This window comes from Acipenser ruthenus, chromosome 53 (genome assembly GCF_902713425.1).
Source record: "Acipenser ruthenus chromosome 53, fAciRut3.2 maternal haplotype, whole genome shotgun sequence".
Classification (NCBI taxonomy): domain Eukaryota; kingdom Metazoa; phylum Chordata; class Actinopteri; order Acipenseriformes; family Acipenseridae; genus Acipenser; species Acipenser ruthenus.
In genome coordinates this window covers 2,231,081-2,254,064 of record NC_081241.1, presented here as the reverse complement: position 1 = coordinate 2,254,064, position 22,984 = coordinate 2,231,081, and the positions used below count along the sequence as shown (strand labels likewise).

The window sequence follows — 22,984 nt, the reverse complement described above, 5'->3', positions numbered from 1 at the left end:
ATTGCCTCTCTGGTCTGTATTAAAGACAGAAACGCTGGCGATACGGAGGTGTGACGCTGTTTGAATATTAAACTAACCTGGGGGCAGCCCTGTCACTGTGTAGCTTCAGTCGTTCTGTATGAAGCAGTGTACAGTCCTCTTAATTAAAAGCATGCACCTTCAGTCGTTTTTAACGGGTACGTTATTCTAAACGTGATCCCCGCAGCCGGTATCACAGCCTAATGTTACCCCCTGGTAACGTTCACCTTCGTGAATTTTCCCTACGGTGTGAGGTTACCGATTACATAAGACTCCCGTTGCACAGCAGTGTGATCCAGTCCTGGTTTCACTAGGAGTTTAATAATAACACACCTGAGCTTGTTAGCTAGACACACTGGGACTAATCAAGCTGGTAGCAGTAAAAGCTGGACTGGATCACGCTGCTGTGCAGTGGGAGACTTATTGTTATCCCTGTAACCGTATTACTGACCTTCTTTAAGGAGTGCTGACCATCTTTAAAACACATTACCTTGCCTCTTGTTAGCTTTATAAAAAGCAGGGATGGAAATAAGACTTATATTGCATACGAGTTTGATCCATTCCTGATTTCACTGGGAGTCTAACACACCTGAGCTTCTTACATATACAGCAGTGTGGAGTAGTGGTCAGGGCTCTGGACTCTTGACCGGAGGGTCGTGGGTTCAATCCCAGGTGGGGACACTGCTGCTGTACCCTTGAGCAAGGTACTTTACCTAAATTGCTCCAGTAAAAACCCAACTGTATAAATGGGTAATTGTATGTAAAAAATAATATGTAAAAAATAATTTAATTGTATGTAATAATAATGTGATATCTTGTAACAATTGTAAGTCGCCCTGGATAAGGGCGTCTGCTAAGAACTAAATAAATAAATATACACACTAATTAAGCTGGTCGTAAAACCTGGAATGGATGACGCTGCTGTGCAATAGGAGTCTTCTTGCCAGCCCTGACCCAGAACCACTTAGAATGATTGAAGCAAACGGCACATAACAGTAAAGAGGATTGTAGAAATGTACTTGAGGTGTGTTTGTCTCTGACGCCCCTCCCCAGTTGGAGGAGACTCTGCCGGAGCGGCTCTGGGGTTTGACGGAGATGTTTCCTGAAGGGATGCGCTCTGCGGCCGGAGCCACGCTCCACTGCTCCCTCTCCCTCGCCAAGACCATGTACAGGTGAGCCGCGGAAAGGAGCACTGGTGACGGGATACTGCAGGGTCGGAATATACTGTTACTGACTTTAATACAGATACATACAGAGTCCAGCAATCGCTGGCTGAGAGAACACCCCTCGGGAAGCAAGCGAAGTGTTCTCCAAGACAGAGTTGACCACCGGACACAATATGCCAAGACCAGTCACAATATGAATCCATAAATACAAAATGTATTTATGTCGTGACACACGTGCATCAGCATATGAAATGAACAGAATAGGTAAGAGAAAAGCAATAGGCAAGCGTATGTTAATGAACTATAATAATAAACTAACTGACAAACTACATTAACAAAGCACCCGTACATATGGTAAAAATGCAGCAGCTCTAACAGTAATTATGAAAACGAGAATGAATGTTAACACAATGGTTATTAACACAGCACAGCCCCACACACATTAAATGCAGCAGCAGCAGCTCTAGATTACTCTCGCGGTGACAAGCCAGTTTTGAAAAGTTTGAATAAACCATTTGAATTTGATGGTGATGATGAGTTAACAGATACAAAACAGTGCTGTATCAGTTTTGAATCGGTAGCGATGCATCACTAGCGGTGTCAAAAAGGAGTTCTTTTAAGGGAAGTTCCTGTTCCTTTTAGGCAGAGCATTTACAATGGGAACAATCTGTTTCACCAGAAGGGTGTTCTTTTAGGCAAAGTGTTCTCTTCAGAGGTGTTCCTATACACAGAGACTACTGGAGTACTAAAAGTCATAATTCTCCCTGGGTAAGGATGTCTGCTAAGAAATAAATAATAATGAAGTTGTTTCTATCTTTTACATTAAAGGGGTTGCAGCTGACACATTACATTTTGTAAATCTTAGCTATGTATTCACTACATAGGCTTGCATAGCTGTCAGTCATTAGGGGAAGCAGCTGATTGGTTACTGATAGGACACACGACCTTGAAGGGGTGGGGACACTTTCACCCTCCCAAGTGAGCAAGGAAGTGCAACACTAACTGAAAGCAGGGCTTGCAAACAGATTTCTTAACCTAGTGTAGTGCCAGGTGAAAACAGAAGTTTGGTAAAAACATGTGCATCTTTCAAAACTGCCCATTGGTGAACAGTGAAAGGAGAGGAGTGGCAGGAGGGTGTATGGAACTTTTCTGTTGGCTACAGTCACTTTAATTAACACGTACTTTTATGCAACAGCAAAACGTTTGACTTTAAGCTCAGGGTAGATGTGGGGCGAACTGAGCGCTGTTTATTGAATGATGCTGCTTAGGGGTCAATTAGAATTATAGTTGTAGCATAGTCGTTTGCTGAAATTGCAATGCTAGTTTGTTTAGTTATAAGTAGTTACAATTATGCTGCAGTAATTGCAATTATAATTACACTAAAAAGTAACAAATAGCTCCCCACGTTAACGCATTCACTCTGTTTATTCTACCCAGCAGTGATCATGGGTATAAATACAGAAACACACTATAGAACGCTTATTCAAACAAACGGGGGTCACAAAGTGGTTGAAAACATGAGAATAGTGATCTCTCAATGTAAAACGCAACATGGTACTGAGAATGATTAAGCTTGGAAAGGTGTGTAATTGAACTATGATTGATCAATATGGTATAATTGTAACTGGCCCCAGCTCTGCTAATGACCCGTTGCTTCCCCTCTCTGTGTCTGCAGCTTCACCCGCTCTGCCCTGTGGGTCGGCACCACCTCCTTCATGATTCTGGTTCTGCCCGTCGTCTTCGAGACCGAGAAGCTGCAGCTGGAGCAGCAGCAACTGCAGCAGCAGAGACAGGTAACACTGCCCTGCCTGGCCATGAGAAACGCCTGGGTCTACTAGACTAACATTGATGCAGAACCCAAAACCAGATTGTAAACAGCACCAGCAGTCCAGTGATGACACCTGCCGTCAGGAAACATCTATGTCAAACCCCAGAGCCTCAACAGAGGAGATGACTACACTCCGAATACACATTCTTTTTACTGTGCTGTAGCAGACCATGCCAATATCGTTTATATAGCGTCCTTTGTGTGCAAACATCCCAGGACGCTTTACGGAAACAAACAGGAAGCCAAAAGAGTTCCAAACTGCTCGCCAGTGAAAAGGCCAAATCAAAGAGAGACGTTTTGAGCTTAGATTTAAAAATACTGTCTCAGAATTCCAGATAAAACCTGGAAGTGAGTTCCCAAGTGAAGAAGCTCGCGAACTAAAATCCCTCGAACCGGTCAGGTTTTAATCAAGTTCTTGGAATAACCAAGAGACCATCACTGCAGATCTCGAAGTAGGAGGCGCTTTATAGGGAATAAGTAACTGGCACAGACAGACAGGACCATGAAGAGCCTTGTAAGTGTGGAGCAGTGTTTTGAAATCGGTGCTTCTGCTGCTTCATAGAAAGCCAATGTAGTGACCTTAAAACTGGGGGACTACGACAAATATTCTGGAAATATTCGTGCTGTGGCATTTTGCATCTGCTGCAACCTGTTCAATGAGGCATCAGGGAACCAGCAAAAAAAAAAAAAAGGGAATTAGGATGATTCCCCTTGAGGTTACAAAAGCGTGATTCAGTGTCGGTTGTGTCGTGGTGTTTGCAATCTTCCGGAGTGTTTCTGTGTACTGTAGCTTCAATATTTAATTGTAATTTTTCTCTGCTTTGAGTCCTAGTCTCGCAGACTAACATTTGGGCAAACGTCTTAATCATTCATCATTGTAAATACGGGAGCCACAGTGCCACCCTGTGGACTCTGGTGGAAGTGAAGACAGTGTGACGCACACAGTGTCAACTCTGTCTACCGCAGGTTAAGGCAGGCGGCTCATTGGTTTAGTATCGAAGGCTTTGGTCCAGCGAAAGGTTCTGTTTTCCTCCCCGAAAGGCTGTTACAGCAATTTGAATGCTTCACATTGCAATGCAAGAGAAACCCTTTGCAAAATCCCATGCAAGGATGGCAATAAGACTCCCGTTGCATAGCCATTTGATCCATCCGTGGTTTCACTGTGTGTTTAGTAATAAGATACACCCAGGCTTGTTACCTATACACACTGTGGCTAATCAAGCTGGCAGTAAAACCTGCAGCGGGGGTCTTATTTCTGTCCCTGCACATAGAATGTGAGTGAACTAAGCAGTCTGATTTGGCTATGGGCGTTACGATGTACTTGATAAACCCTGATGCAGAGAACATCCCTGCGCGTGACCGGTCGGATCGTTTTTTCTCTTTCAGATCCTGTTGGGTCCGAACATGGGAATGTCCGGAGGGATGGCGGGAATGATGCCGCCTGGTCCCGGGAAAATGTGATCCGGGAGCGATTGTCCTGAATCGAGAGCACGTCTGGGAATGGCAGAGATGGAGAGAGAGTAGAGCATGGGGTCGGTACACAGACTCCCTGACACAAGAACTGAACCTCCTTCTCAAGAGGAGAGAAGGAAGGGAGGGAGGGAGGGAACAGTGACATGAATCTTCTGATCTGAACCTTCGTCAGCCCTGATCCCCTTAACCCTTTCAGCACTGAAGTACCTGAGCCCCTCTGCCCTCGCTGCTCTACAAAGCACCCTGCAATGACTCTCTCAGACAGCTGCTGTTAATTTCTATTTTATTAACTCAAATACTAAACTATGTTCCAGTGGGGAGGGGTGTGTGTATGAAAATGACATGTGACCGGGATGGAAGTGAGACTCCCGTTCCACAGCAGTTTGATCCATTCCTGGTTTCATTAGGAGTTTATTAAAAAGACACACCTGAGCGTGTTACGTAGACACGCTGGAGCTAATCAAGCTGGTAGCAGTAAAACCTGTGATGGGTGGCACTGCTGTGCGATAGGAGTCTTATTCCCATCCCGGAATGATGGGGTGCAGTTGGGAAAGATGCAGATGAATTATAAACGGTTGTGGAGTTCGTGTTTTGCGTAACTATGTAAGCAGGCAGTGTATTTCTGTTATTTCATGAAAATTTCTTACCCGTATTTCGACTGCTGCTGCATTTCATAAATGATGATTCAGAGATGCTGCTTGATCACAGGAAAATTAATTGAATTCATATAATAATAACAGGAATGGAAATAAGACTCCTATTGCACAGCAGTGTCACCCATTCCAGGTTTTACTGATACCAGCTTGATTAGCCCCAGTGTGTCTAGCTAACAAGCTCAGGTGTGTCTTACTACTAGTGTAGGAGGCTGTGTGGTCCAGTGGTTAAAGAAAAGGGGCTTGTAACCAGGAGGTCCCTGGTTCAAATCCCGCCTCATTCACCGTGTAACTCTGAGAAAGTCACTTAACCTCCTTGTGCTCCGTCTTTCGGGCAAGGTGTTGTAAGTGATTCTGCAGCTGAAGTCACCTTGGACAAAAGCGTCTGCTAAATAGATAAATAATAATATTATTAAACTCATAGTTAAACTACGAATAGATCAAACTGCTACGCAATAGAAGTCTTATTTCCATCCCTGCATTAATAATAATAATAATAATAATAATAATAATAATAATAATAATAATAATGTAGATGGGGAATTTCAACATGATGAACTAAACAGATTGATTGAACAATAGTTTTTGATATTGCAGCTTGGTGTTTTTTTTTTTTTTTTTTAATTAAGTGGTGGATCTCAGTATGCTAAAATGTATACATCAGTTATCAGCCATACGTCCCTGTGTTTGTGTTTGTATCTAGTACTGTTAAGAGATGGGTTAATAAATCATTCTTTAAAGTTTGGAGTGGTGGGGTGCAAGTATAGTAAGGAGATTTGAAAATGCTCCAGAGATGGAAATAAGACCCCCGTTCCACAGCAGTTTGATCCAGTCCTGGTTTCACTAGGAGTTTACTAATAAGACACACCTGAGCTTGTTCTATATGCAGACTGAGGCTATTCAAACTGGTAGCAGTAAAACCTGGAATGGGTGACACTGCTGTGCAGCAGGAGTCTTATTTCTTATTTCCACTCCTGTGCTCTACAGTAAAATACGAGAAGTTTCCGAGGTGTCAGGCTTCTGGAACACTAGACGTGTGTTAAGCCTTCAAGTGCCGCTGCCAAGATGAATCAAACATGTATGGGATTGTATAGCCTTTAAGAAGAGCCTGTGAAGTCCTAACTAATGAAAGTACATTCTGCAATGAAAGATTTATTTTAAAAACTTTTTTTTTTTTTACGTTTGTAAGACATGTTTTTAAACGTGACAGTGGACATGTGCCTGAGTCCTCATCAGGTGTATTTTTTATTTTTTTTTCCTTACTTTATTTTTGCCAGGGGTTTCCAATCAATCAAAGTTTTGGAGGGTAATTCCACTCCAGGTTTTACAGTTAAAATGAGATAATGAACCAGTTCAGGGTCTGGATGGAGGTTTGTTTAATTGGTTCAGTTGAACAATGTGGAACAGGGTTGGAACAAAGACCAGGGGTGGAAGTACTGTCTTGGGACACCCCTGCCTTAAGCAGGATAAACATACGCACCCAAACCACAGAAACGACTTCGAAAACGTTCGATTGGCAACCTGCAGACATGTCTGCATTCGAAGGTTTAAAACCGTGGTTTTCTGTGTAAGCCAAGCTGATTATGTTCTAGAGCAGTGGTCTCCAATCTGCTGTGGCTGCTTGGTTTTCGTTTCAACCAATCTCAGTTACTTAATTGAACCAATTATTGGCTTAATTAGCCAAGATTAACAGGTGTTCCAGATCTTTAGCCACTGTTGATGTAAAGACACCTATAAAACCTGCTGGATAGGGGCTCCCCAGGACCAGGTTTGGAGACCCCTGCTCTAGATGTTACTGTATTAATGTTACTGCATGTGTTAGACAGCTTCATAACTGCGTAAGTTACCAGCTGGACAGCTGATGTTGCTGTGAAGGTGTATGGAGGCCCTTTTAAAGACATAAAGCTGGATCTACAGCTCTGGACAATAGTTTTGCATCACCTAGAATTTTAGGATTGAGACATTATATATATATATATATATATATATATATATATATATATATATATAATGTGTGTGAACATAATTTAGATATTTTATATTTATTATATTTTAATCAAAGAAACTACACAATGATATTGCTAAGAGGTCTACCGGAAGCCATAATAGTAGTACAGTAGTATTTCATGTTAGATTTCAAAGTGTCACATTTTTTTATTTGTCAGTTTTTCATAAAGTTTATAGAAAACTACGAAGCGGTGTGTAATTCAATGTTAACGTAACAAATATTCAGCAGGTTTCATTCGACTTTATGAAGCCAAATTAGTTCATTTTATATAGAGGGTGATGCAAAACTTTTGGCCCGAGCTGTAGATTTTAGTTTTACTTCTCCCTTGCATTGTTCTGAATGGGTCAGGACAGCAGGAAGGAGACACTTCTTCACACAGAGAGGGGGGTGGGGGTGGAACGGTTTAGCTGTTGATGCTGGATCACTGGCATCCTTTAAGACCCGACTTGACAGAGTTTTGAGATCAATCAGCTGCTCGGAACCGGACGAGCTCTGAGGGGCTGGACGGCCTCCTGTTGCTTGTAAACTTTTTCATGTTTCGGCTCCGCAGGCTGCATGGTAAATTATGAGAGCAGATTCACAAGGTCACAGTATCACATGGTTTCTAAACTCTAGGAAGCAAACTAAATACATAAATAAAAAGACTACACAAGTTTGAATTGAGCAGTAGAGAAAATAAATTCTCAATATTGTAAGAACAATTAAATGGTGTTTACATCCTGCTGATGTGTGTGTGTATACACACACACGCTCTTTAAGCAATGCTTCACTGTAATGTCCAGATATTTTTACATCTGTTGTGAGTGGCTGACTGTTTCTCGTCTCTGCCAGTGTGTTGATATAAAGATATGCAGCAGCAACTCCATTGTCTCTCGTTTGAAGTCATTTCACATTCGTGGGGAGGAATGCTGCTCTTTGATCGGCCGAGAAAGCATTTATGTCACCGCAATGGTTCTGTATTACACTGGTAGCACAAGTATAGGGCAGCTACAATGGGGTGAGGCTGGTAGAATGGGACCACAGTGTGCTAACTATACCCTCAATGATCTTCAATGGCAGACAGACAGACAGCGGCACTGCCATGGCTCTGTATTACACTGAGGGGCAATGGTAGCACAAGTATAGGGCAGCTACAATGGGGTGAGGCTGGTAGACCACAGTGAGCTAACTATACCCTCAATGATCTTCAATGGCAGACAGACAGACAGCGGCACTGCCATGGCTCTGTATTACACTGAGGGGCAATGGTAGCACAAGTATAGGGCAGCTACAATGGGGTGAGGCTGGTAGAATGGGACCACAGTGTGCTAACTATACCCTCAATGATCTTCAATGGCAGACAGACAGACAGCGGCACTGCAATGGCTCTGTATTACACTGAGGGGCAATGGTAGCACAAGTATAGGGCAGCTACAATGGGGTGAGGCTGGTAGAATGGGACCACAGTGAGCTAACTATACCCTCAATGATCTTCAATGGCAGACAGACAGACAGCGGCACTGCCATGGCTCTGTATTACACTGAGGGGCAATGGTAGCACAAGTATAGGGCAGCTACAATGGGGTGAGGCTGGTAGAATGGGACCACAGTGTGCTAACTATACCCTCAATGATCTTCAATGGCAGACAGACAGACAGCGGCACTGCAATGGCTCTGTATTACACTGAGGGGCAATGGTAGCACAAGTATAGGGCAGCTACAATGGGGTGAGGCTGGTAGAATGGGACCACAGTGTGCTAACTATACCCTCAATGATCTTCAATGGCAGACAGACAGACAACGGCACTGCAATGGTTCTGTATTACACAGAGGGGCAATGGTAGCACAAGTATAGGGCAGCTACAATGGGGTGAGGCTGGTAGAATGGGACCACAGTGTGCTAACTATACCCTCAATGATCTTCAATGGCAGACAGACAGACAGCGGCACTGCAATGGCTCTGTATTACACTGAGGGGCAATGGTAGCACAAGTATAGGGCAGCTACAATGGGGTGAGGCTGGTAGAATGGGACCACAGTGTGCTAACTATACCCTCAATGATCTTCAATGGCAGACAGACAAACAGTGGCACTGCAATGGCTCTGTATTACACTAAGGGGCAATGGTAGCACAAGTATAGGGCAGCTACAATGGGGTGAGGCTGGTAGAATGGGACCACAGTGTGCTAACTATACCACTAATGATCTTCAATGACAGACAGACAGCGGCACTGCAGTGGCTCTGTATTACACTGAGGGGCAATGGTAGCACAAGTATAGGGCAGCTACAATGGGGTGAGGCTGGTAGAATGGGACCACAGTGTGCTCACTATACCCTCAATGATTTTCAATGGCAGACAGACAGACAGCGGCACTGCAATGGCTCTGTATTACACTGAGGGGCAATGGTAGCACAAGTATAGGGCAGCTACAATGGGGTGATGCTGGTAGAATGGGACCACAGTGTGCTAACTATACCCTCAATGATCTTCAATGGCAGACAGACAGACAGCGGCACTGCAATGGCTCTGTATTACACTGAGGGGGCAATGGTAGCACAAGTATAGGGCAGCTACAATGGGGTGAGGCTGGTAGAATGGGACCACAGTGTGCTAACTATACCCTCAATGATCTTCAATGGCAGACAGACACAGACAGTGGCACTGCCATGGCTCTGTAGGCAATGGTAGTTTGTGAGCACCCGATTTGAATAACAAAGCCGTTTCAAAATTAATGATGTAGACGGCCTGATTTGAAATCAATGTTTTAGTTGACATTATTAACTCCGGCCGTTAACCTACGCGTATGCGCTCGTACATTTTAAGAGCTAATGCTTAAAAACTACGACTTTTCCACAGCTGTTTATTCCATTTTTTTAATTAAGAATGTAATAGATAAAGTAGCCTTCACAATACCTAGAGATAAGTAGGACTGTGTCTAATAACGAGTTGAGTCGTTTTACACGAACTTTCTTCTCAGTTCACGAATTTATATATTATATAACAAAATAGCTTTGAACACAAGCACGAGAGAGCGGCGGCAGGCAGAGCGGTTTTAACAGATTACAACATAACAGACAAGAACGCCGTCCAATGCGTGTGCAGCAGCTGTGTTGATCTCTCCAATCAGTGTAGGCTGTAAGAAAAAATTGACCAATAACAATTTCTCCAATGGCACGAAGGCGGGATGTAAACAGCGGCACGCGACGACGGCGATGAAAGTGAGTCGCGCGTCCCTGATTATTCCCGCCATCGACTGTCAACGACACGCAGGTACGAGATTATTATTGTTATTTCAACAAAAACTAGCAAATTATTATTATTATTATTATTATTATTATTATTATTATTATTATTATTATTATTATTATTATTATTTTAATCACCAGTACTGTATAACAAACTAAGCCAATATTAATATTAAAATTAATAGTTTTATTACTGAAAATATTTAAATTCCGTTTTAAAAACGGAGTAATACAGTCGTGTATGGCAATGTATTAACTCACCTAACTGCTGTGCAGTTTGTGAGATTGCTCAGGATTGATTTCATCTTTCACTTGATCATCTGAAGAATTTAACCATCTCTTTTTTTTCATATAGTTTGCTCATAAAATTCTAGGTGATTTAAAACTTTTGGTCATAGCTGTACATCTGTTTTACACAAGGTCAGATGTACCCCATATTATATCAGTTCCCTGTTGCTGCCTCAGGGGCTGTTTGAATAGAAAAACATACTCCCACAACTACAGCTGGGCTTCAGTGCTATTTGATTAGCCATTGCTGAGCCCTGCAAATTGTGCTGTATTACACCCTACTGTGTTTTCACCAGGTATATTTAATGAACAGATAGGAAAAGGACGTGTGTGATAGAGAGAGACGCTCACACTGCACCCAGGGTGTCGGACTCCAGGCCTCGAGGGGCCTCTGCAGGGTCTCCTGGTTTTCATTCCAACTTCAGCTCTCAATTAACTTCATTGATCCCATTATTTGTTTGTGTTTAATATTTTTTCCCAGCTCTACCCCCCCTTCTGCTCTCTCCACAGCGTCCCCACCTCCCTGTCGCTATGAAATCAGCTGAAGACCAGGTGGTGGAGGATGAAGTGGCCTTCCAGGACGACGAGGTATTAAAACAGGGTTCAAACAATCTCAAGCCATTCTAACTAAACTAACTCTCTACAGAGCTATCTCGACCAGAGATCCGGGACCCCCTGTGGCTGCTGGTTTTCATTCCAGCCAAGCTCTCAATTACTTAACTAAACCCTTAACTGAACTAATAATTGGCTTAATTAGACCTTTTTTTTATTATTGTTTTCAAATCTTAAAACAGTTGCAGATTTCAAGGTGACTATAAAGTTGTATAATAAGTAACTTGAAAGGAGCTGAAAACTCAAAAAAAAAGTCCAATTATTAAACCAATGATCAGTTCAATTGAGGGTTGAGTTGAAGTAATTGAGAGCTCAGTTGGAATTAAATCAGAAGGCACAGGGGGTCCCGAGGACCAGGTTTGAGAAGCGCACCTGTGTATTCCTCTGAGGGCGTGATCATTGCTCTCTCTTATACAATACAATACAATACAATACAGTGCAATGGGGATTTAGAAAGAGCTTTGAAACAGACTTAAGTGTAAAAAGTTGTCAGGATGTTAACAATGAAAAGAAAAATTACAGGGACATGTAACGCAATATTGTTCTTACTCTGTAATGAATGGATTTCTTGAATACCTGCTGTTAGATCAATCCTCACCAATGTGTTTTAAAAATACGCCCAGAATGTATTAGGAATAATCAGACACCAATACAATCGCAGTCAACACCACAAGTTGTTTTACTTAACTTCTAATACAGTAGCAACACTATATTAATCCATACGAGTCAAAGAGAATAGATAGCAATTATCGTCTCCTGATTCACATTCCCATAGTCTTCAATGTACCCTAACATTAACTTGAGTAGCTGCAAAAGTCAACATGAGGAAGTGTTTAATGGAGGCTAACGAGTCACAGACAGGTACAACTCCGTTGATTCCTTTTCTTGTCTCTTTTTTTCCTTTCTTGTTTTTTTTTTTTTAACAGGAGTCGTTTTTCCAGGACATCGATCTCCTGCAGAAACATGGAATTGTGAGTACAATATATGCACAATGAAATCAGCACCGCTTTGATGCCTGAGTCGCGTCCCTCTGCTGTGATAGAGGGGCAGCGTTGTCATGCAGAGTGCTGGAAAAGTCCCTGCTTCGTTATGATAAGGGCTTGGAGTTTTCAGGTTTGGTTTTTGATCACTTGACATCCCTTTAAACTAATTTTGAACCGATTCCATTTCCTAATTCAACTCAGAAAAAAAGCTGTTAATTACAAAACCATGCCACTTGTTTTTTACCTTCACATCATGACCGAGGCAGAATCTGACAGACAGAAGTGACAAATAACTTGCTCATCCCTCAATCCCAATAGCATTTGATTCTTGCACTCGCATCGTTTGATCGTTGTGCTTTTGTTATTTTCCACACTCGTTTAACAGAGTTGTCCTGACAGATTTCCTTTTTAGCATTACATACCCAGTCAGGAGTGAACTGATAGCAAGTCCAGCATTTAAAATCTCCTCGATTGTAGCAAAGAAAACAAATGATCTTAAACCCAGTTTGAATACTTTTCTTATTAGGATGCAGAGATAGCTACTAATTAACATTTAAGGGGTGGGGGGCAGATTAGGGAAATAAAAACCGAAAAGTTCCAGCCCTAATTATGATCCATGTTTACTGACCTTAACAATATAAAAATGCTTCTGAAAAAAGTGTGTTTGTGGGGTAAGTGAGGGGAGCAGAAACAGAATCCGAGAACACAGAATGCAGAACACACCTAACAGGAGATTAACAAGCAGGTAAGGAATTAAATATTATTAGGAAACTAAACAATAAGAAACGTCCCTTTAAATATACAAATGTTAGCTGAAAGTATAGACTACTTGATGTGGTTACTTTTAGTTTTAACTTAGACCACGTTGGTAGTCATTCATCATATTTGTAAAGGACTGTATTAGAAAGATGCAGAGGAACCCAATGCAGGACCGCGTTTCTTTTACTTCTCATCCAAAGGTGACTTGCTCAGGGTCACACACAGCGAGTCAGTGGCTGAGCCAGGATTTCAGCCTCCTGGTAGCAAGCCCCTTTCTCTAACCACTGGATCCCCAAGCCTCCTATGCAATGTTAGTTCAAATGTTTTAACGTTGCTTCCCTCTCAGAACGTGGCTGACATCAAGAAGCTGAAGACGGTGGGGATCTGCACTGTCAAGGGCATCCAGATGACGACGCGCCGCGCTCTGTGCAACATCAAGGGGCTGTCCGAGGCCAAAGTGGACAAGATCAAAGAGGCAGCCAACAAGCTGGTGGTAAGAAACCTCCCTTCTCTTTACTCCCTTCTCTTTACTGTCATCTTGTGACACGGCAGCGTCACGGCCCAGGCTGTTACCGGCAGGGAAGAGACCCAGAGACAGAAAGCTGCAGTTTAAGCGCTGGCAAGTTTATTAAACAAACACAAAAACAGGCACAAAATAAAAGGGTTAAACTGGGCTGGGCATTAGCCTTCACTACCACGCTGCCAACCAGTACGAACACTCACCTCTCACCCCTCACCTGTGTGTCTCTGTGTTTCTAACTGTGCGTGTCTTTGTGTTTCTGTGTTCTCTGTGTGTTCCTGTCTGTGTGTTTCTAAGTGTGTGTGTCTGTGTGTTTCTGTGTTCTCTATGTGTTCCTGTCTGTGTGTCTCTGTTTCTGAGTGTGTTTCTGTGTGTCTTTGTGTTTCTGAGTGTGTCTCTGTGTGTTCCTGTCTGTGACTGTCTGTGTTCTCTTTGTGTTTCTGTGTGTGTGTCTCTGTGTTTCTGAGTGAGTGTGTATGTGTGTGTGTGTGTTTGTCTGTGGGTCTGTGTCTCTGTGTGTCTCAGTGTGTTCCTGTGTTTTTGAGTGTGTGTGTGTGTGTCTCTGTGTGGGTCTGTGTCTCAGAGTCTCTGTGTGTGTGTGTTTCAGGAGCCGGGGTTTCTGACAGCCTTCGAGTACAGTGAGAAGAGGAAGACAGTGTTTCACATCTCCACAGGAAGCCAGGAGTTTGAGTAAGATGACAGCGCGGAAAACACAACAGTGTGTAGCTATGGCCAAGAGTTTTGCATCACCTAGAATTTTAGGATTGAGACATAATAAAAATAAAAATAAAACTATGAACATAATTTAGATCTTTTATTTAACATTGTGTAATCAAAGAAACTACAAAATGACATTGCAAATAAAGTCTACCGGATGCCATAATAGTAGTACAGTAGTATTTTGTCAGTTTTTCGTTAAGTATCTGGAAAACTACAAAGCGGTATGCAGTTCAATATGTTAACGTATCATTATTCAGCAGGTTTCAAAAGAACATAAGAACATAAGAAAGTTTGCAAACATGAGGAGGCCATTCAGCCCATCTTGCTCGTTTGGTTGTTAGTAGCTTATTGATCCCAGAATCTCATCAAGCAGCTTCTTGAAGGATCCTAGGGTGTCAGCTTCAACAACATTACTGGGGAGTTGGTTCCAGACCCTCATAATTCTCTGTGTAAAAAAGTGCCTCCTATCTTCTGTTCTGAATGCCCCTTTATCTAATCTCCATTTGTGACCCCTGGTCCTTGTTTCTTTTTTCAGGTCGAAAAAGTCTCCTGGGTCGACATTGTCAATACCTTTTAGAATTTTGAATGCTTGACTTAGATCACCGCGTAGTCTTCTTTGTTCAAGACTGAATAGATTCAATTCTTTTAGCCTGTCTGCATACGACATGCTTTTTAAACCCGGGATTATTCTGGTCGCTCTTCTTTGCACTTTCTAGAGCAGCAATATCCTTTTTGTAACAAGGTGACCAGAACGGAAGACAATATTCTAGATGAGTTCTTACTAATGCATTGTAAAGTTTTAACATTCGACTTTATGAAGCAAAATTGGTTAATTCTATAGAGTGATGCTAACCTTTGTTTGTGTGAACAAATACCAACATGGTCATTTTCGCCACCATTTCAAAACAGCGTTCGTTCAAGTTTAGAATATTTCTCCTAGCGCTTAATCATTTTTTTTAATAGTACCCCCAAAGAATGCAAGAAAATCTAAAATATCTAAAAGTACAACAGAATAGGGGTAATTTAAAGATCGCTGTGCTGCAGTGTGCTGCAGGTGTAGTGCAGTCCATTCTTTTCCATTGATACATGTAGAATTGATAGCCAGCAGTGAGTGTACTTTGAGTTCTTCCCTGTTTGTCTCTGCAGCAAACTGTTAGGAGGGGGAGTTGAGAGCATGGCCATCACTGAGGCATTTGGAGGTGAGTTACAGTGTGTGTGTGTGTGTGTGTGTGTCTGTGTGCGTTTGTGTGTGTCTGTGTGTGTGTGTGTGTGTGTGTGAGTGTCACTTATTGAATGTAACTGCCCACCTGTACAACTATACCCAAGCATAGGATTGAGACAGAATTAAAAAAAAAAAAAAAAAAACTATGAACATTTAACATTATCTAATCAAAGAAACTACAAAATAATATCGCAAATGGATCACAAATCAAGTACATTGAAAACTACAAAGCGCTGTGTAATTCAGTATGTTAACGTAACATTATTCAACAGGTTTCTTTCAACTTTATAAAGCAAAATTAGTTCACTCTATAGGATGAGGCAAAACTTTTAGCCATAGCTGTACATGTAACTGTCGTCAGTCCAAGCTGTTGTTGATTGTGTGTGTGTGTTTGTGTGTGATTGTCTATGTGTCTCTGCTTGTGTCTGTCTGTCTCTGCGCGTGTGTGTTTGTTATTTTGTGAGTTTGAGTGCGTGTGTCTACGTGTTTGTATAGTGAGCAGTAAATGTAGCTTTTGAGACTCTTATCACCCTTATAAAAGTTTACCACAGTAAAAGCATAACAAAGTGTAATAAAGCACAGTGAAAGCTAAAGCATAGACAAGCATTGTAAAGCATAGACAAGCATTGTAAAGCAAAGAGAAGTCTGGTAAAGCATAGGGAAGCATTGTAAAGCACAGAGAGGTCTGGTAAAGCATAGGGAAGCATTGTAAAGCACAGAGAGGTCTGGTAAAGCATAGGGAAGCATTGTAAAGCACAGAGAGGTCTGGTAAAGCATAGGGAAGCATTGTAAAGCACAGAGAGGTCTGGTAAAGCATAGGGAAGCATTGTAAAGCACTGAGAGCTACAATAAAGCATGGGGAAGCACTGCAAAGCACAGAGAGGTGTGGTAAAGCATATTAATAAACATGACAAACCAGGGTAAACTATGGTAAATGCATGATATAACCATGGGGAAAACCTACAAAAATGCAATGCAAAACTACCGTGGTAAACTTGAATATGGGTTGCGACAGCTGCCCCATTCACTCCTCTGCAAGCTCAGTGTCTAACACACCACCAGCACACACACACACATTCACACAACCAGCACACACACACACACTAACACACACACATTCCTCTAGCCGGCCTCAATCCCGCTGTTTTCATCCCTGTTTCCTTTTGTTTCCTCAGAATTCCGGACGGGAAAGACGCAGCTCTCCCACACGCTGTGCGGTGAGTCGTTTTGAAATCGCATTTCGAACCCGGTGCCGTCTGCTCTCCAGACCCGTGTAAAATAAACACTCAAACAGTTTTGAAGCAGGCGGGTTTATTGCACAGATTTGTATATACATTCGGACACTCTGGTTGGCAACAAGAGTCTCCTATTAAAGAAAGCCGAGTTAAACACTCTACTGTGCAGTAGAATGGGTGTTATTGATTCCAGACCTCATTCATGCATTGGGTTCCTTTGCCTCTTTCTGATCCAGTCCTTTATAAACTCTGCTATATGAACACTCAGCTCACTCCCGTTGCTGTTGTTCTCTAGTGACGGCTCAGCTCCCTGGAGCAGCGGGATACTCCGGAGGGAAAATCATCTTCATCGACACGGAGAACACCTTGTATCCTTCCCAGCTCGACCCCACCCGCCATTCCCTTATAGGAGTTTACAATGCTTCCCTATGCTTTACCATACCTCTCTGTGCTTTACAATGCTTCCCTATGCTTTACCAGACCTCTCTGTGCTTTACAATGCTTCCCTATGCTTTACCAGACCTCTCTGTGCTTTACAATGCTTCCCTATGCTTTACCAGACCTCTCTGTGCTTTACAATGCTTCCCTATGCTTTACCAGACCTCTCTGTGCTTTACAATGCTTCCCTATGCTTTACCAGACCTCTCTGTGCTTTACAATGCTTCCTTGTGTTTTAGATTTCACTGTGCTTTATTACATTTTGCTGTGCTTTTACTATGGGGTTCTTGCAGTCCAATTAAACTAGGCCTCTGGAAATCACTTGAGTTCAGGACCCCATCTCTTACCGAGAGAGGCCAGCGGTGTGACTGTATTTAAAAAGAGCTGCTCTCCTTATCCCCGCCACCACACAGCCGCCCTGATCGACTGAAGGACATCGCTGACCGATTCAATGTGGACCAGGACGCCGTGCTGGACAACGTGCTGTACGCGCGCGCCTACACCAGTAAGAGAGCTCTCCCCTAACCCTCACACCAGTAAGAGAGCTCTCCCCTTACCCTTACACCAGTAAGAGAGCTCTCCCTAACCCTTGCACCAGTAAGAGAGCTCTCCCCTAACCCTTACACCAGTAAGACAGCTCTCCCCTAACCCTTGCACCAGTAAGAGAGCTCTCCCTAACCCTTGCACCAGTAAGAGAGCTCTCCCCTAACCCTTACACCAGTAAGAGAGCTCTCCCCTAACCCTTGCACCAGTAAGAGCTGAAGAGCTCATGGTTAGAGCTCTGCTTCAACCCAGGAGATCAGGACCCCCCCACCGTCCCACACACACACACACACAACACAGACATCTGAGTAATCCATGCACAGCTATGGCCATAAGTTATGCATCACCTAGAATTTTAGGATTGAGACATTAAAAAAAAAAAGAAAACTATATACGATCTTTTATTTAACATTGTGTAATCAAAGAAACTACAATTTTACATTTCTGTCAGTTTTTCTTTAAAAAAGCAGTATGGAATTCAATATTTTAACGTAACATTATTCAGCAACTTTCATTCGACTTTATGTAGCAAAATTAGTTCATGCTATAGGGGAGGCTAAACTTTTGGCCACAGCTTTAGAGTTCGGTGTCTACTTATAATCAAGTTGAGAGCGTATTTCATTCTCACGCACCCTGGTCTGGTCTGTCATACAAAGAGTGCATGAGAAAGTCTCTTGGGTGTATTCTGTTTAATTGCCTCTCTGGTCTGTATTAAAGACAGAAACGCTGGTGATACGGAGGTGTGACGCTGTTTGAATATTAAACTAACCTGGGGGCAGCCCTGTCACTGTGTAGCTCAGTTTCAGTCGTTCTGACAGCGCTGTGCCCCCCCTGCACCTGTTCTGTATGAAGCAGTGTGCAGTCCTCTTAATTAAAAGCATGCACCTTCAGTCGTTCTGACAGCGCTGTGCCCCCCTGCTTCTCCCCAGGTGAGCACCAGATGGAGCTGCTGGATTTCGTAGCAGCGAAATTCCATGAAGAGGCCGGGGTCTTCAAACTGCTGGTGAGGAGAGACAGACCCCTCCTCCCCCAAACACACACACACCCGCTGTAGGGCAGAGCTGTTATTAATATGTTATCATAGACACACCTTCACACACACACACACTGTAGATATACTGCATTAACCAACCACCTTGTTACTGCAGTTCAGTATAGACACACCTCCACACACATTATCTGTAGATATACTGCATTAACCAGGGTGATCAATAATTAACACATTACCTTGCAAATGCAGTTCACCATAGACACACCACCACACACAATAGCTGTAGGGCTACTGCACTCTCTCTCTCTCTCTGTCTCTCTCTCTCCCTCCCTCTCTCCCCCACCCTAACCATGGCCTTTTCTCTGTAGATAGTGGTCTCGATCGCAGCTTTGTTTACAGTTTGTGAAATGTAGTTTTCTCTCTCTCTCTCTCTCTCTCTCTCTCTCTCTCTCTCTCTCTCTCTCTCTCTCTCTCTCTCTCCCTTGGCCTCTTCTCTGTAGATAGTGGTCTCGATCGCAGCTTTGTTTACAGTTTGTGAAATGTAGTTTTCTCTCTCTCTCTCTCTCTCTCTCTCTCTCTCTCCCTTGGCCTCTTCTCTGTAGATAGTGGTCCCGATCGCAGCTTTGTTTACAGTTTGTGAAAATGTAGTTTTCTTTCTCTCTCCCCCTCTCTCTTGCTCTCTCCCTCTCTCTCCCCCACCCTAACCCCGTCCCCTGCTCTCTGTAGATAGTGGACTCGATCATGGCTCTGTTCCGTGTTGATTTCACGGGCCGGGGGGAGCTAGCGGAGAGGCAGCAGAAACTGGCTCAGATGCTGTCTCGTCTGCAGAAGATCTCTGAAGGTGGTTTCGGATTATTCACCCTCTCACTCCTCCACCCCTTATTTCACGTTCATCCCATATTTACAGTGCAGAAGGCTGGTTCCGTACTCGCTGATTGCAATTTGTACCATAATAAAATAAAATTAAAACCTTGTCTGCTATAATTTGGAATCTGAAATACGTAACAACCCTTAAAAAATAAAAAGATCACAGAGACATTTCATTGTGCAGCAGTGTGGAGTAGTGGTTAGGGCTCTGGACTCTTGACCGGAGGATCATGGGTTCAATCCCCAGTGCGGGACACTGCTGCTGTACCCGTGAGCAAGGTACTTTACCTAGATTGCTCCAGTAAAAACCCAACTGTATAAATGGGTAATTGTATGTAAAAATAATGTGAAAACAATAATGTAATTGTATGTAAAAATAATGTGATATCTTGTAATAATTGTAAGTCGCCCTGGATAAGGGCGTCTGCTAAGAAATAAATAATAATTGTGTGTTTGTTTGGATTAGCAAATGTTGTACAATGAATATATAGCTCTGGCCAAAAGTTTTGCATTTAGAATTGAGACATCATTTTAAAAAGAAAAATTATATGAACATAATTTAGATGTTTTATTTAACATGATGTAACAAAGAAACTACAAAATGATATCGCATTCTGTCTACCGGAAGCTATAATACTAGTCCAGTAGTATTTCATGTTCGATTTCGAAACACATTTTTCAACGTCAGTTTTTCGTCCTATGGGAAACTACAAAGCAGTGTGTAATTTAATATGTTAACAAAGTAACATTATTCAGCAGGTTTCATTCGACTTTTTGAAGCAAAATTAGTTCATTCTATATAGAGGGTGATGCAAAACTTTTGGCCACAGCTGCACTGTGTTTTATATCATGGTTAACAATGCTTAACTGTGGTGTTCACAACGCTACCCCATGCCTATCTAAATGACCATGCTTTAAGTATACCAGTGTTTTCGTGTTAACAATTTATTTTTATTTTATCCAATCAGAATACAACGTGGCTGTGTTTGTGACCAATCAGATGACTGCAGACCCTGGTGCTGGGATGAGGTAAGAGATCTTTCTCACACTCCACTATATCACCACACCGCTCTCCAGAATACCAGCTTGTTACTGTAGTGCTAAAGCATGCAGCTGTGGCCAAAGGTTTTGCATCATTGCCCTGTAGAATGAACACATTTTGCTTCATAAAGTCGAATGAAAGCTGCTGAAGAATGTTACGTTAACACATTGAATTGCACACCCAACATTGTTGTAGTTTTCCAGATACTTAACGAAAAACTGACAAATTGAAAAATGTGACATTTCGAAATCTAACATGAAATACTACTGGACTACTATTATGGCTTCTGGTAGACTTTTTTTTTTTTTGCGATATCATTTTGTAGTTTCTTTGATTACATCATGATGTTAAATAAAATATCTAAATTATGTTCTTACATTTTTTTTTTTGTTTGTTTTGTTTTGTATTTTCTCAATCCTAAAATTTTAGATGATGCAAAACTTTTGGCCAGAGCTGTCCTACAATATTGATAAAGTATAGTACAGACTATATAATAGGAGTGGGCAGGGTGGAGAGCAGGTGATCAGCTCTCTGATTGGAGACCTGCCTCTGTACCCTGAGATCTGATTGGAGCGTTTGTGGACGTGTCTCAGTTTCCAGGCGGATCCCAAGAAGCCGATTGGAGGACACATCCTGGCACACGCTTCCACAACACGTATCAGCCTGAGAAAGGGGCGGGGTGAGATGCGCATTGCCAAGATTTACGACAGGTAAAATATACCCGGTACACTACAAATATTAGTGAGTAATCGCTTTCTTATATTTAAACTCCACCCTTATAAAATTTCTCCACAGTATTTTTCCACAGTAATATGTGGCAATTTTCCCATCGTTTAGCCTGGTTTGACATGTTTTTGTAAAATTCTTTACCAGGCCTCTCTGTGCTTTACAATGCTTCCCTATGCTTTACCAGACCTTTCTGTGCTTTACAATGCTTCCCTATGCTTTACCAGACCTCTCTGTGCTTTACAATGCTTCCCTATGCTTTACCAGACCTCTCTGTGCTTTACAATGCTTCCCTATGCTTTACCAGACCTCTCTGTGCTTTACAATGCTTCCCTATGCTTTACCACACCTCTCTGTTACAATGCTTCCCTATGCTTTACCACACCTTTCTTTGCATTACAATGCTTCCCTATGCTTTACCAGACCTCTCTGTGCTTTACAATGCTTCCCTATGCTTTACCAGACCTCTCTGTGCTTTACCAGACCTCTCTGTGCTTTACAATGCTTCCCTATGCTTTACCAGACCTCTCTGTGCTTTACAATGCTTCCCTATGCTTTACCAGACCTCTCTGTGCTTTACAATGCTTCCCTATGCTTTACCACACCTCTGTGCTTTACAATGCTTCCCTATGCTTTACCAGACCTCTCTGTGCTTTACAATGCTTCCCTATGCTTTACCACACCTCTGTGCTTTACAATGCTTCCCTATGCTTTACCAGATCTCTCTGTGCTTTATTACACTGTGCTGTGCTTTTACTGTGGAAGTTTTTATAAAGCTTATTCATTTAATTTGCATATGAAAGCAGCACAGCGGTATTGCCAGGTTGAAATTGGCCCCTGTCCTGTTTTTTTCCTCTACAGAGATAGGGAGGCGTGTTCTTTATTTCAGTATGCTTCCAAATTTTTCATACGCAGTACATTGAGTTAATATCAAACGACTTTAAGAGACAACTGCAGAGTCACATACAATAGGACCTTGTTTGTTTTACGTCTCATCTGAAGGACGGAGCACAAGGAGGTGAAGTGACTTGCTCAGGGTCACACACAGTGAGTCAGTGGCTGGGATTGAACTGGAAATCTGGTAACAAGCCCCTTTCTTTAACCACCAGTTTAAAAGACACGCTCCCACACGCTGTAATCTCTCTCTCTCTCTCTCTCTCTCTCTCTCTCTCTCTCTCTCTCTCTCTCTCGCTCTCTCTCTCTCTCTCTCTCTCTCTCTCTCTCTGTCTCTCCAGTCAGAGACTGACAGTTGTATGCTGAGGTCTGTCTGTCTGTCTGTCTGTCTGGGTGCTGGGCAGTTAGGACCACAGACTGACCGACTCGTTTAATTTCAATAAAACTGATTTTGTGTCGCAGCCCCGACATGCCTGAGAACGAAGCCACTTTCGCCATCACTGCTGGGGGAGTGGCCGACGCAAAGGATTGAGACTGTGGGAGAGATGAGAGGAGAAGAGAGAGAGAGAGGAGGAGAGATGGGAGATGGGAGCAGGGAGAGAGGAGAGGAGAAGAGAGAGAGGGGAGGAAAGGAGATGAGAGGGGGAGAGAGGAGGAGAGATGGGAGAGGGGAGCAGGTAGAGAGGAGAGGAGGGGAGAGGAGAGATGGGAGAGGGGAGCAGGTAGAGAGGAGAGGAGGGGAGAGGAGAGATGGGAGAGGGGAGCAGGTAGA

At 42.8% G+C, this 22,984-nt stretch overlaps 2 protein-coding genes across 2 annotated transcripts; both read left to right on the top strand.

The window, feature by feature from the left end:
• Nucleotides 1–1,042: 1,042 nt before the first annotated feature.
• LOC131723123 (mitochondrial import receptor subunit TOM22 homolog) lies at nucleotides 1,043–8,006 on the top strand. The gene is made up of 3 exons (XM_059016565.1): nucleotides 1,043–1,190; nucleotides 2,860–2,977; nucleotides 4,399–8,006. Exons 1-3 carry the CDS (start codon nucleotides 1,114–1,116, stop codon nucleotides 4,471–4,473), a joined length of 270 nt encoding a protein of 89 aa, XP_058872548.1. The 5' UTR covers nucleotides 1,043–1,113; the 3' UTR covers nucleotides 4,474–8,006.
• A 3,130-nt stretch (nucleotides 8,007–11,136) lies between these two features.
• LOC117433021 (meiotic recombination protein DMC1/LIM15 homolog) lies at nucleotides 11,137–22,798 on the top strand. The gene is made up of 13 exons (XM_059016609.1): nucleotides 11,137–11,248; nucleotides 12,199–12,243; nucleotides 13,361–13,507; nucleotides 14,142–14,224; nucleotides 15,401–15,453; nucleotides 16,652–16,693; nucleotides 17,007–17,079; nucleotides 17,563–17,654; nucleotides 18,622–18,695; nucleotides 19,410–19,524; nucleotides 20,519–20,579; nucleotides 21,186–21,302; nucleotides 22,675–22,798. The coding sequence occupies exons 1-13, from the start codon at nucleotides 11,192–11,194 to the stop codon at nucleotides 22,742–22,744; spliced, it is 1,029 nt and encodes a 342-aa protein (XP_058872592.1). The 5' UTR covers nucleotides 11,137–11,191; the 3' UTR covers nucleotides 22,745–22,798.
• The last annotated feature ends 186 nt before the right edge of the window (nucleotides 22,799–22,984 follow it).